This window comes from Vipera ursinii, assembly GCF_947247035.1.
Source record: "Vipera ursinii genome assembly, chromosome: 6".
NCBI lineage: Eukaryota > Metazoa > Chordata > Lepidosauria > Squamata > Viperidae > Vipera > Vipera ursinii.
The window spans coordinates 21,882,093-21,896,316 of record NC_139515.1 but is presented as its reverse complement, the minus strand read 5'-3'; the positions used below and the strand labels follow the sequence as shown (position 1 = coordinate 21,896,316).

Genomic DNA, 14,224 nt, shown 5'->3' with positions numbered 1-14,224 from the left:
CTATACACAGTTTTATTCCCTTTGTGTGTATTGGAACACAACAAAAAAGGGAGGGAAAAAAGCAAATTGGACATAATGTCAAACAAAACTCCAAAAATGGGCTGGACAAAATTATTGGCACCCTTTCAAAATTGTGGATAAATAAGATTGTTTCGAGCATGTGATGCTCCTTTAAACTCACCTGGGGCAAGTAAAAGGTGTGGGCAATATAAAAATCACACCTGAAAGCAGATAAAAAGGAGAAAAGTTCACTTAGTCTTTGCATTGTGTGTCTGTGTGTGCCACACGAAGCATGGACAACAGAAAGAGGAGAAGAGAACTGTCTGAGGATTTTGAGAACCAAAATTGTGGACAAATATCAACAATCTCAAGTTTACAAGTCCATCTCCAGAGATCTAGATTTGCCTTTGTCCACAGTGCACAACATTATCAAGAAGTTTGCAACCCATGGCACTGTAGCTAATCTCCCTGGTCGTGGATGGAAGAGAAAAATTGATGAAAGGTTGCAACGCAGGATAGTCCGGATGGTGGATAAGCAGCCCCAAACAAGGAATGCAAGCTGTCCTGCAGGCTCAGGGAGCATCAATGTCAGTGCGAATTATCCGTCGACATTTAAATGAAATGAAACGCTATGGCAGGACACCCAGGAGGACCCCACTGACACAGAGAAATAAAAAAGCAAGATTACAGTTTGCCAAAATGTACTTGAGTAAGCCAAAATCCTTTTGGGAAAACGTCTTGTGGACAGATGAGACCAAGATAGAGCTTTTTGGTAAAGCACATCATTATACTGTTTACTGGAAACGAAATGAGGCCTACAAAGAAAAGAACACAGTACCTACAGTGAAATATGGTGGAGGTTCAATGATGTTTTGGGGTTGTTTTGCTGCCTCTGGCACTGGGTGCCTTGAATGTGTGCAAGGCATCATGAAATCTGAGGATTACCAAAGGATTTTGGGTCGCACTGTAGAGCCCAGTGTCAAAAAGCTGGGTTTGCGTCCGAGATCTTGGGTCTTCCAGCAGGACAATGACCCCAAACATACGTCAAAAAGCACCCAGAAATGGATGGCAAGAAAGTGCTGGAGAGTTCTGAAGTGGCCAGCAATGAGTCCAGATCTGAATCCCATTGAACACCTGTGGAGAGATCTTAAAATTGCTGTTGGGAAAAGGTGCCCTTCCAATAAGAGAGACCTGGAGCAGTTTGCAAAGGAAGAGTGGTCCAAAATTCTGGGTGAGAGGTATAAGAAGCTTATTGATGGTTATAGGAAGCGACTGATTACAGTTATTTTTTCCAAAGGGTGTGCAACCAAATATTAAGTTAAGGGTGCCAATAATTTTGTCCATCCCATTTTTGGAGTTTTGTTTGACATTATGTCCAATTTGCTTTTTTTCCTCCCTTTTTTGTTGTGTTCCAATACATACAAAGGGAATAAACCTGTGTATAGCAAAACACGTGTTCCTGCAATACTTTTCTGTGAGAAATACTTGATTTTCTGGAAAAATTTCTCGGGTGCCAACAATTTCGGCCATGACTGTAACCACATAAAGGTAAGGCAGGATATAAATATTTAAAACAAAGCTTGATAGTCAACAGAAATAAAACCAGCCTTTCAGGCTACAATGGAACATTACTGTATATACTTGAGTATAAGCCGACTCGAGTATAAGCCGAGACCCCCAATTTCACCCCCAAAAACTGGGAAAAGTTGTTGACTCGAGTATAAGCCGATCCGCCGTTCTGCAAGCCTCCCCCGCCGGCGGAGGCTGGATCCGCCATTTTGCAAGCCTGAATACACAGGAATACCCTGTGTGGCCGCGGCTCTCGGGGAAGCCCTGGCTGTCCGCTTCCTCACTCCACGCTGCCATTCGGGGCCTGCGCGTTCCCCGGGCAAATCGCGGCGCCCAGCAGGCGAGGAAACACGCCCGTTCCAGTCGCCCCCCCCTTCCCTCAGGAGACGCGAAGCAAGTGACCGCCCGGAGCTTACCGAGGACTTGCGCGCGGTCTCCGTTCCTCCTGCCGACGTTTGGGGAGGTTTGGGCGCCTCCCCAAACCTCCCCAAACGTCGGCAGGTCTCCGTTCCTCCGCGCAGACCTGCCGACGTTTGGGGAGGTTTGGGCGCCTCCCCAAACGTCGGCAGGTCTCCGTTCCTCCTGCCGACGTTTGGGGAGGTTTGGGCGCCTCCCCAAACCTCCCCAAACGTCGGCAGGTCTCCGTTCCTCCTGCCGACGTTTGGAGAGGTTTGGGCGCCTCCCCAAACCTCCCCAGGTCTCCGTTCCTCCGTGCAGACCTGCCGACGTTTGGGGAGGTTTGGGTGCCTCCCCAAACGTCGGCAGGTCTGCGCGACGTTTGGGGAGGTTTGGGGAGGCGCCCAAACCTCCCCAAACGTCGGCAGGTCTGCGCGGAGGAACGGAGACCTGGGGAGGTTTGGGGAGGTGCCCAAACCTCCCAAAACGTCGGCAGGAAGAACGGAGACCTGCCGACGTTTGGGGAGGTTTGGGGAGGCGCCCAAACCTCCCCAAACGTCAGCAGGTCTGCGCGGAGGAACGGAGACCTGGGGAGGTTTGGGGAGGCACCCAAACCTCCCCAAACGTTGGCAGGTCTGCGCGGAGGAACGGAGACCTGGGGAGGTTTGGGGAGGTGCCCAAACCTCCCCAAACGTCGGCAGGAGGAACGGAGACCTGCCGACGTTTGGGGAGGTTTGGGGAGGCACCCAAACCTCCCCAAACGTCGGCAGGTCTGCGCGGAGGAACGGAGACCTGGGGAGGCGCCCAAACCTCCCCAAACGTCGGCAGGAGGAACGGAGACCTGGGGAGGTTTGGGGAGGCGCCCAAACCTCCCCAAACGTCGGCAGGTCTGCACGGAGGAACGGAGACCTGGGGAGGTTTGGGGAGGCGCCCAAACCTCTCCAAACGTCGGCAGGTCTGCGCGGAGGAACGGAGACCTGGGGAGGTTTGGGGAGGTGCCCAAACCTCCCCAAACGTCGGCAGGAGGAACGGAGACCTGCCGACGTTTGGGGAGGTTTGGGGAGGCGCCCAAACCTCCCCAAACGTCGGCAGGTCTGCGCGGAGGAACGGAGACCTGGGAAGGTGCCCAAACCTCCCCAAACGTCGGCAGGAGGAACGGAGACCTGGGGAGGTTTGGGGAGGCGCCCAAACCTCCCCAAACGTCGGCAGGTCTGCGCGGAGGAACGGAGACCTGGGGAGGTTTGGGGAGGCGCCCAAACCTCCCCAAACGTCGGCAGGAGGAACGGAGAACTGCCGACGTTTGGGGAGGTTTGGGGAGGCGCCCAAACCTCCCCAAACGTCGGCAGGTCTCCGTTCCTCCGCGCCCTGCCTGCCTGCTTCTTTCCGCTGCGGAAAGAAGCAGGCAGGCAGGGCGCGGAGGAACGGAGACCTGCCGACGTTTGGGGATGTTTGGGGAGGTGCGCGCGCACCTCCCCAAACCTCCCCAAACTTCGGCAGGTCTCGGACGGCGGTGGCTTGGGAGAGGTGCGCGCAATCCCGGAAGCACCAAAGCCTCGGCCGCGCACAAGTCCTCGGTAAGTTTTTTTGTTGACTGGAGTATAAGCCGAAGTGGAATTTTTCAGCCCAAAAAGTGGGCTGAAAAATTCGGCTTATACTCAAGTATATACGGTAATTTAGCAGGACTACAGTACATAAAATATGATGTAACCAATCTTATTTTGATATTTTGATCTTCAACTGGCAGATTTTATATGCTATAAAACTAAATGAGTGGAGACATCCTACAATGAAAAAGTTGACTGGTCCATCTTTTATCCATAAAAAGCAAGCTATAACATTTTCCATTTTAAAAATCTGAAGTGTGCAAATAATAATCTTGGTGCCTACAACAGAATTAGTAAATTTTCTAATTTAAATTCCTGCATCTCTTGTGCTGAAGTTATCACAGAGGTTATCAAAATTAAACTATTCTTGCATGTTACACAATGTTTCCTTTTGAAGATATTTTCTAGTAGATCATTTATTTCCCACAAAGAAAATCTCTTCCTTTAATATTTGAAGTGACAAAGTCATGCACTTTCAATATAAACTACTGGCCAGAAAAAGGGAAGCTCATTTGTGGTATTTCACTCAAAGCCACATTATTGCAGGATGTTTCAAACTTTCAGTCTTAACCACAGAGGTCAAATACTATTTTAGTATTGCAGTCTACACAGTGATGCCTTTTTTGACTTTAGAACTGTAATGCAGGAAATAATTTCAAGACAATTTGGCTAAAAGTGTGGAGTGAAAAGCTGGATTAAGAATAATTCCTGGAGAAAAAGGACTTGCTCAAATTACATTCATGTTTTTTTCCAAAAATCTAGTACAGTTATGCGTCGGCATATTGGAAATAAGAAGTCATACACTGAAACCATTTTTAAATACATGCACACAGCCTCATATTTTTGACCTTCACAAACCTGTAAAGCAAAGCTGAAGTAAGATCATAAGCACAATCATGGTTTCACTTAGCGACTATTTCACTTAACAACTGAGTTGCCAGTCCCAAATGTGGTCATTAAAGGAAGATATCTGTGTTCGTGTGCATTTGTTGAAATGTAGCTTTTTTTCTAAACTCTACAGATGCCTTGTGAGGGAAGAAGCAACCCCTTACTTATTATCAGAACTTTGCAGCATGGTATCCTCAAGGCAGGCGAGGAATCAATTCCAATACTATGACCAACACTCTCACAAACTAAGATTTCTGCAACTCGTGATTCAACATATTTGGAAGTACTCCTGGATGTTACTCAAGTAGAGTTCTAAAAAAAATTAAAGCCTCACTTTGGTTGAGCTTGATTTGTGGTGACTTAATAGTTTCTTGAGGGACGCGGTGGCTCAGTGGGTTAGGACGCTGAGCTTGTCGATCAGAAGGTCGGCAGTTTGGCGGGTCGAATCCCGAGTGCCGCGTAGCAGAGTGAGCGCCCGTTACTCGTCCCAGCTTCTGCCAACCTAGCAGTTTGAAAGCACGTAAAAATGCAAGTAGAAAAATAGGGACCACTCCGGTGGGAAGGTAACAGCGTTCCGTGCGCCTTTGGCGTCTAGTCATGCCGGCCACATGACCACGGAGACGTCCTCGGACAAGCGCTGGCTCTTCGGCTATGAAATGGAGATGAGCACCGGCCCCTAGAGTCGGAAACGACTAGCACGCATGTGCGGGGGAACCTTTACCTTTTTAATAGTTTCTTGACAATAATAGATTTGCCAATGCCTTATTCTATTGCTTTGTTTGTGATTCACAATCTAGCCTACAACTGTAGTACTTCCAAATGGTTTCCCACCTAAGTATTAACCAGATCTGACATTTCTCAGCTTTCTGAGATCAGCGTCAAGACTTAAGTATAACTTTCTACATCAGAGGTGTCAAACTACCGGCCCATGAGCCAGATGTGTCATCCGGAAGCTGCACCCACCCCATTGCCGGCAATGGTAAAACTGTCCCGATACATTGCGCGACATCACGTGACGTCACAAGTTTGACATGTCTGTTCTACATAAAGACAAATATATCAGTCTCTGTGAAAAGGAATATGTGCGCACAAATTTCACAAAATCCAAAATCGGGGGCAAGGAAAACTATTTTAGTTTTGTATTTCATGTATTAATCATATCACAATACAAACATATCTTGTTATCTCAACTAATTTATAAACAGACACAATTGATCGGATTTTTTTTCTGACTCACTGTTTATAAAACCACTAATACTAATCTTTGATGCCTAATTTTGGAATAAAATTTCATAAACTGGACAGTAACCACTTTTTTACAATAGTAAATTTATTAGAGGTGAAAGAAATTGGGGTTTATCTTAACAAGACAGGCTAAAATAGTTACCCTTTATTAATCAAAGAACTCTGAAATGATTAAACAAAATGGGAAATAAAAGTAGCAAATGAAATTCAGTATAAATTAGGGTGACAGAAAACAAGGAAACTCCTTTACTAGTTTCACTTGTTCAGTGACTTTTAAAAAGCGATTCTGGAGGTTTAGTGTAGTGTTGGATAAAGAAACAACAGAAACAAAGAAAATAAAACAAGGCTTCATACAGGTTACCAATCTCAGGCAACTCCTTGGTTTACTGAGATAGTGAGGAATTAAATTAATGAAAGAAAGCCTGGAGCAACAATAGCACAAAATTAAAAGTGGATATTTAATTTATTTAATTTAATTTAATTTATTAATATTTCTATACCGCCCTTCTCCCGAAGGACTCAGGGCGGTGTACAGGGCAAGAATAAAACACAGAATTACAAAAGTTAAAAAGTAATTAAATACATGCCCATTAAAAAACAGTTAATACATAATAAAAACCCCAATAAAATGACAGTAAAAACCCCACCAATCCCCCCTCAGGCCAGGCCGGCTTGTTCGAACAAGTATGTTTTTAGATCGCGGCGAAAGGAGCCAAGATCGGGCGCCGTCCGGAGCTTAACTGGTAACTGGTTCCATAGTTCCGGGGCGCCCACAGAGAAAGATCTCCCCCTGGGGGCCACCAATCTACATTCTCTGACCGGTGGCACCCTGAGGAGGCCCTCTCTGTGGGAACGCACAGGGCGGAGGGAAGTTGATGCCGGCAGCAGGTGTTCCCTAAGGTACTCCAACTCCATGACTATGCACTGATACAAACCTATGTTCAGAACCTACTTGGTGATGATCAGAATAATATAGCATCTGCTCTTTCCCATGCTTAACTTTAATTAAGAGGAAATAAACCCTCACGAAAAAGAAAATAATGACAAAGCAAACATGGTTTTTTGCAGGTGAGGTTACTTATATTTTCTTTGGTTTGGATGCTGCCAGTTAAACAAATAAAGGAGAACATTTGTAGCTCAAGGTTGGCGCTCTCTGAGCTTGCTTGTTTTCTTGCAGATGTTTCATTACCCAAACTTGGTAACATTATCAGTGATAGACTAGGTTCCAAGGAGAGGTGTTCCAAAAATCATTCCCATAATCTTCCCTTTTGTATCATAAAAATCACTGTAAATGTTTCTCCAGATTTCAGGTGATCTCAGTCTCTGCTCTAACTCTATACAATTAGTAACAGAGAGGTGATAAATGTCTTTATAATATTCTTTTTGAAAATGAAAAAAAAAAGTTCAATGTAGTTTGAACCTGGCAATTTTTTCAATATTCACCATGGAAGAGAAAAGAGGCAGCAAATAGCAGCTACTCTGATAATCAGAGAAATCCCACACAGTAAATTACTGTTTTAAAAAAATGTACAGAAGCTGCAAATCCTTAATTAATAAGTAACACAAGCATGTAAAAGATTAAAAAGGAAACAGAACAGTCTTTAAAACATTAAGGTCACATGGACTACGTATTCACTTTTTAAAAACAAAAGTGCTCTGGGGAAACATACATGAAATATAAAAAAATGTTTCTATTTATATAAAAGCCCAAGCATTAAGAACAAAATGCAAATGTTCTATAGAAACCTCAAACAATTTTATTGATAATGGGAGTATAACATATTATTGTAGGTCAATTGTTATGGTTAAATGGCTAGTGGAGCACTTAGACAATGCTCTCAAAAAGAAACTGCCTTGCCTTTTCTTGTTAGACAAGTATTATTGCAAATATTGCTAGATTATCAATCCCAGCCTTGTTTCTATCTACATCCAATATGTTTGAATGCAAGGCTGAATAAAAATCATTGTGGCTGAATATTTATTAAAGTAATACCTTTTATTATCTGTGCATTTAAGTCGCTATCTTAATACTACATTTATTTATTTATTTTATATGCTGCCTGTTTTACTAGTCAAACTCTGGACAGTTTAGAGTGGCAAAAAGAATATAAAAGCACTAAAATTAACAATGACATAAAAGAGCACAAGAGCATGGATGGTACAGGGGTGGGCTTTTGTTTCTTACTTCATCAATCACCTGCAGAAGTGAGATGGTTCTTCAGATAACCTAATCTCATGCCATGAAGAGTTTTAAAAGTGATAACCAATACACTGAACTGGTCCCAGAAGCAAACCAGCAACTAATAAAGCTTGTATAACAGTGATGTTATAGGGAACATGCAAGAGGCCTCCAGTATTTTCCTTGCCAGTGCATTCTGTACCAATTTTAACTTCTGAATACTCTTCAAGGTAGTTTTGTGTAGAGCGCATTCCAATAATCCAATTATTATCCTATTACCATATCTAGACAATGTTCCTTCACTGAATTTGGACTATTTGACAATTACATTGCATAGTGAGATAAGGGTGATAGAGAACACAACAAAAAGAGCAGCCATGGACTTAAGTACCGGTATTTGGAAAATGTATAAAATTCCAAGCTGCCTGTCCCATGAATTCATGCTATTCCTACATATTAGGCATATATAAGGAATATAAATCATATGCTAAATAAACTAGGAATGTATAGTGGACTATGATTAAAAACAACCAATATTAGACATGACTGGTTGCCAAGCACATGCATAGCAGTTATGTGACTGTGGGGCACACTACAATGGCCAAAATCTCAAGGATTGGTCATAATTACCACTGGTTCAGCACTGTTGCAAGTTTGAATATTTGCTAAGCAAGTAGTCATTAAATGAGGATTACCTGTATTGAGCTCAATAAGGGATCTGCTATTATTGAATAAGATGCTAAATGCCTTTACTTTATCCATACAGAATTTGTTATAATTCAAGAAGTCTAAAGAGTATTGTTGATTTAGAAAAGGCCAGACTATTTGTCCAAAATTGCCTACACTTGAATAGTTTATTTTATTTTTTTTTTATTTTAATTCCATTTATATCCCGCCCTTCTCCGAAGACTCAGGACGGCTTACAAGCTTAGCAGTAGCCTTCATTCTATGTATATGCCTGCTTATTAGGGCTTTCACACACACCCCAAGCGGCATTATTACAAAGTCAGCTTAATTGCCCCCAACAATCTGGGTCCTCATTTTACCTACCTCGGAAGGATGGAAGGCTGAGTCAACCTTGAGCCTGGTGGGATGCGAACCTGCACTAATTGCAGGCAGCTGGTGTTACTTAAGGAGGCATTAGCCCACTGCTCCACCAAGGCTCTTTTAATAGTGATTCTTCAAATTCTTGAAGTAAAGTCTTTTCCATCATGTATTCTTTTAAACTGATGCCAGAGAACTGTACCTAACCCTTTTGCATGCTGAAGATATTATCTATCAGTTATAGTTCATATCTCCTATAATACATTGATTTTCACTTGCATTATAATTCTCGGTCTAGCAGTTACAATTCCAGAAGTGAAAGTGATTGGTTATTTTATGCTGACACTTGCAGCTAGAAAATAGCATAACACAAAAACACTAATATACAGTACATACACACACATATCTGAAAGACCATCTATTCCAGGTAGAATCATGTTGTCCAGTAGGTCTATCCAGAAAGGGGTGGTTAAACAGTACTACTTCCAAATGAGATCAGAACAGGAGAACAAGAATATGCTGCTGCTCTATGTCCTTTGCAATAAAACAATCTGCTTCCTGAAATCTGAATGATGTCCTCCCTGATAAATTTCCTGAAAACTCAGAAGTCAAAACTGTTTCACACAGCTTTTATTGTCTAACTAGAAGGTAACATTAAGGAGTTTTAGTAAAGGTAGAAAATGTGTGCATGTTTCTATTTATGGTTTTATAACTCTGTAAACTGTCAGTGTACTGTCAAATACTCTTAATATATCAGTGATAGAAATGCTACCATAGAGTGTATACACAGATATAATTATGTATTAATTAATCATTAAGCAACTAACCCATGGATAATTTGTTTTTAATAAGTGTAAGTTTTACACTAAAATATACAATTATTTTAAAACAGTTTTAAAGAGGTTTTCAGCAATTTTTTTGTATATGAGGAAGAAATTAATCATATAATCCAATGTGCAGCGTATTTTCAAATATTTTAAGTGTCATCACGTAGAATATGAAATATTTTCTCCAAGTCTAGAATATATCTTCTAATTTTATTAATACTATTTTATTTCCCATACTGTAGTATATTACTGCACCCAAATTGCTTTTCTTTAAATTATCTACCACTGACCACAAAGTTTTTCCAATTTTATGTATTATTGATTACATTTGCATATAACACAATTCTGTAGATGAAAACATGTGTTCTTTAAATAACGCACACACTTATAGAGGGGTCATTTTCTTGTTTTGATAGGAATTCAACTTGCACTAAATTAGTGAAAATCTACGCAGCTCAATAATAGAAATGGCTAGGAAGGGCTCTCCACATAAAGGAGGTCTTTTCAGCAAACTTGGACTTTGTTGGAAGTAACACTAGTACTGCCTGAGGGCAAAACCTGTGAACTTTTCCACTTAGGAACAGTTCCACACTAAAGAGGGGAGAATGTAACATTCTAAAAGAAAATTTAAAAATCTGTGAAGTGTATTAAATTTTGGAAAAAGGCATTTTTAGTGCTAATTTTTCTCCCCTCTGAAAAAAGTGACGAGTAATATTATAGTACAATGTTAACATTTAGCCACTTGGCCTACAGTGTTTAAAATAAAATTAGTATGATAATCAACATGTTTACTCTCCCCACCTGTAAATCAGCATTCCCAGAAAAAAAAATAGCTCATGTTCATTAGACAGTTTTCAGAAACTATTCTTATCTCTGCAAATTCCCATTAACGGCAGAAAAAGACATAATATATCTAGAGTGCAAACTTGGCCTTAATGAAATGTGAATTACAGATTATGACCTGTGACTGAATGACAGATTATGATCTGTGAATCTTCTTTACTCATCTAATCTCATCAGAAACAAAAAAAACTGGATTTTCCATCCAGACCACTATACTATTACAATCTTTGTTTATCTTACAGTGGGCAAGGCATTTGCAAATCTGTAATCAACTACTTGATAATAAGTTTGCCCTTTCTGTTATAATGGGGGGAAAAACTTTAGTAAAACCAATTTCTGCCAATAAACAAAAACCCTTAAAGGAAACAGAACATGTCCAAGGTGCTTTATTCATGATTGTATTTTTTTTAAATGATTCAGAAGAGGAAAAGTTTGACTGCCAATCCATCTGGAATACGGATTATTTATTTAGTAATTTAAATGTCTGTCAGCTCAGAAATAAGGCCAAATTTAAATGCAGGCTATTTCAATATAAAATACCATTATACAGATTTTATACAAAAACTTGCTAAGCCAAGACATAGCAACATAAAGTCTCCTAATAGCTATATAAGAACTGTCAACATTTCAGGGATTATCAGAATTGTTTTTTCCCCCACTAAAATATATTTTCAGGGGAATTTTGTATATGCTCTTGCAAATCTATTGCTCAAATGGGAACAAGAATTCAGAGCACTATTTTCATTTCAGAGTTCATTTCCTGAAAGTTCAGAAACTATTCAGGTATAAATTTATTCCAGCTTTCTATGACTAGCTGAACTTTTCCACACACAAAATTGCAACACCTCCATTGCTGACACACACTTATTGAAAACCACGGAGCACTTCCGGCATACTCTGAAAGAATAATACCTGTTGGAAAAAGGAAGCGGAGGGGAAAATAATCTCTTAACAGAGCAATAACTGAAGAGCTCCCCAGCAAAGCTAAGCAGCATCTGCCTGAAACAAGCCACAAGGGTGAAAGATTTATTTGAAAATCTCCCTAGCCAGGTTTGTTTCTTCCAGCAAAGCCGCAGCGGATCCAATGGGCCGAGTCTTAAGTCAACAGGCTCTACCTCTCTTCCTGTTGCTTGGATTCACAGCCTTCACCTGTACCCAGTAATTTATCCCACTCTCCCGAGCTCAAAGAAAAGACCGCTGAAGTCTTCCCCTTGGAGAGCAAAGGCGTGCATCTTTTGCTCGGGCAGCCCCCCCCTCACTTGTCCCTTTTCAGTATAAATTTAGCCAAAGCCGTAAACGGTTGATTTTCCACCCCCGCCCCAACAAGACAGAGGTGCGAGGAGGATTAAAGGGGAAAAAAGGATGCAAGCAGCTGTTCCGTGGGAACGGCCCAAGCCGGAGACCTTCTGGTCTCTCCAAATTCGAAGCAAGCCAGCAACGGAAAGGAAATTAAAAAAAAAAACTGGGAGGGGGGGGGGACGGCGGAAAAACTGGCAGTCTTCTTGCATCATCACGCCTCCCGCTCGGAGCAGCCCGCTTCTCCTCCGGCAGATGGAAGTCACCCCCTTCTGCCCCCAACCCCCTTCCTGAGAGGTCAAGGCAACTGGCCGCCCGGGACGCGCGTAGGCAAACCCTCCCCCAGGCGCCCCCACAGGATTGGCCGGGCCTTCCCCCCCCCCTCCCCGAGGCAGTCAGGCCCAGCCAGCAAGGCGAAGCCTCCTTCCCGTCCGCCACTTACCACGCATTTCTTGCCGAGGAAGCCGAAGAGGCTCTCGTTCTCCTGAGGGGTGAGCAGCATGGAGCCCACGTTGGAGACCCTCCGCGGTGGCGGAGGCTGCTGTTGCTGCTGCTGCTGGTTGTTGTTCATGGCGGCCGCCACCGGCGCCCGGCCGGGACTGCCAACCCCTCCGCCGGCTTCGCAGCTGGCTCTGGCTCGTCTGGGGGTCAGGCCCCGCGTCCCCTGGAGGGTGGCGGCCAGCAGCCTGTCTCCCCGCGCTATTGCAGCAACATCGGGTCGGCGACCTGAGGGGGCGCCGCGGCGGACCGAGGACCAACTCCTGAGGGGCTCTGCGAGCGGCCGGAGCGGCCGGAAAGTCCCGCTCCTTGCCCTCTGCGCGCCTTCCGCCTCTCTCCCGACAGGCACTAAACTTCCAACTTCTCCCCGGCGCCGGCCGTGCAATCCAACATGGCAGGGAGCGGAGGCGCGGGCGAGACCAAACGCCGCGGAGGGATAGGGGAGGACGCGGGGTCGAGACGCCCCAGGCTGCCTGGCCCGCGTCGCCGCTTCTCGGCCCGGCGCCCCCCTGCTTGGACTCTCTTCTCCGCCGGTCCGGAGAGCGTTGGCGGGGCGGCCCGCGGCTGAGCTTCAGCGCAAGTCCCAGTGGCGAGCGCGGGAGTCGTGCTTTCCGTGGCCTCCCCCGTTAAATACCGGGCGAGCCAGGCCAGGCTGCTTCCCCGGCCTTGTCATCCAGGAAGTCTGGATATTGGCGGTGGCGGAAGGCGGAGGAAGCCAGTGGAGATGCCGCGGGCTTGCAAGAGGGGACGCGCCCCGCGATTTCTGCAATTCTACCACACGGAACCTCGGGGCTGGTGGCGCGAAGCCGGGGTGTGCGCTCTTGTCACCTGCCTGCCCCTGGTTTAAAGGCTCCGACAACCCTGTAGACGTCATTGTGCCTAAGCGTTGCTGTTATAAATCCGACTTTTCCTTTAATTTCTACAAAAGTGCTTGCGTACACTATGTGGAGCCTTCGATGATGGATGTTGGGTTTTGCTCGCTTCGATGCTTGGCAACGTCTAGTTCAAGGGTTAAGGTCCTAAATCAGGGGTCTTCAAACTTGGCCCCTTTATGACTTGTGGACTTCAACTCCCAGAATTCTGGGAGTTGAAGTCCACAAGTCATAAAAGAGCCAAGGTTGCCTATCCCTGGCCTAGGCCGCTTTATGACTCGTGGACTTCAACTCCCAGAACTCCTGAGCCAGCCAAGCTGAGGGGAAAGGGAGAGGTTTCCATGCTGAGCCATGCTGGCTGAGGAATTCTGGGAGTTGAAGTCCACAAGTCATAAAAGGGCCAAGTTTGAAGACCCCTGTCCTAAATCATGGTTAAACGAGATTAAAATACCTTAAAATGTGGGAACTCGGATCGCGTGTTTCCAGATAGAGCAGCATTTCTCAACCTTGACAAATGGAAGGTGTGTGGACTTCAAGTCCCAGCATGCTGGTTGGGGAATTCTGGGAATAGAAGTCTACACATGTTTGAATTGCCAAGATTGAGAAACGTCACGTTGAGGTTCTAAAGTTCGAAACGAACGACGGAACTTACAATTTTCATGTTTTAACTGAACTGAGATGATTGTTTTGTTGTAAGTCTCATCCTTGGCTTTATGGAATTCCTGAATTTTTATCTGGATGCATCTTCATGTACTTGTGAGCATTGCTTGCATCTGTAGTAAAGGTTTTAATCTGGTCTTCAAACTCTGCTCATTTATGACTCATGGACTTCAAGCCCCAGAATTCCTCAGTCAGGCACCCTGGCTGAGGAATTCTGGGGCTTGAAGTCCATGAGTCATAAAAGGGCTGAGTTTGAAGACCCCGGTAATCATATAAATCACAGATGTGGCCTGTTCTGCATTA

The 14,224-nt window shown here is 44.2% G+C and overlaps 1 protein-coding gene across 2 annotated transcripts in view; it reads right to left on the bottom strand.

The window, feature by feature from the left end:
• Window positions 1-12,971, bottom strand: part of WASL (WASP like actin nucleation promoting factor) — a 42,221-nt gene extending 29,250 nt beyond the window's left edge. The window contains exon 1 of one of the 2 annotated variants that reach the window (XM_083366025.1): window positions 12,334-12,971. In XM_083366025.1, coding sequence (XP_083222151.1) covers window positions 12,334-12,462 — 129 coding nt within the window. In that variant the 5' untranslated portion in view covers window positions 12,463-12,971. The remainder of the gene's footprint in view (window positions 1-12,333) is intronic. The other variant, XM_083366026.1, reaches the window with a different exon arrangement.
• Between the last annotated feature and the right edge of the window lie 1,253 nt (window positions 12,972-14,224).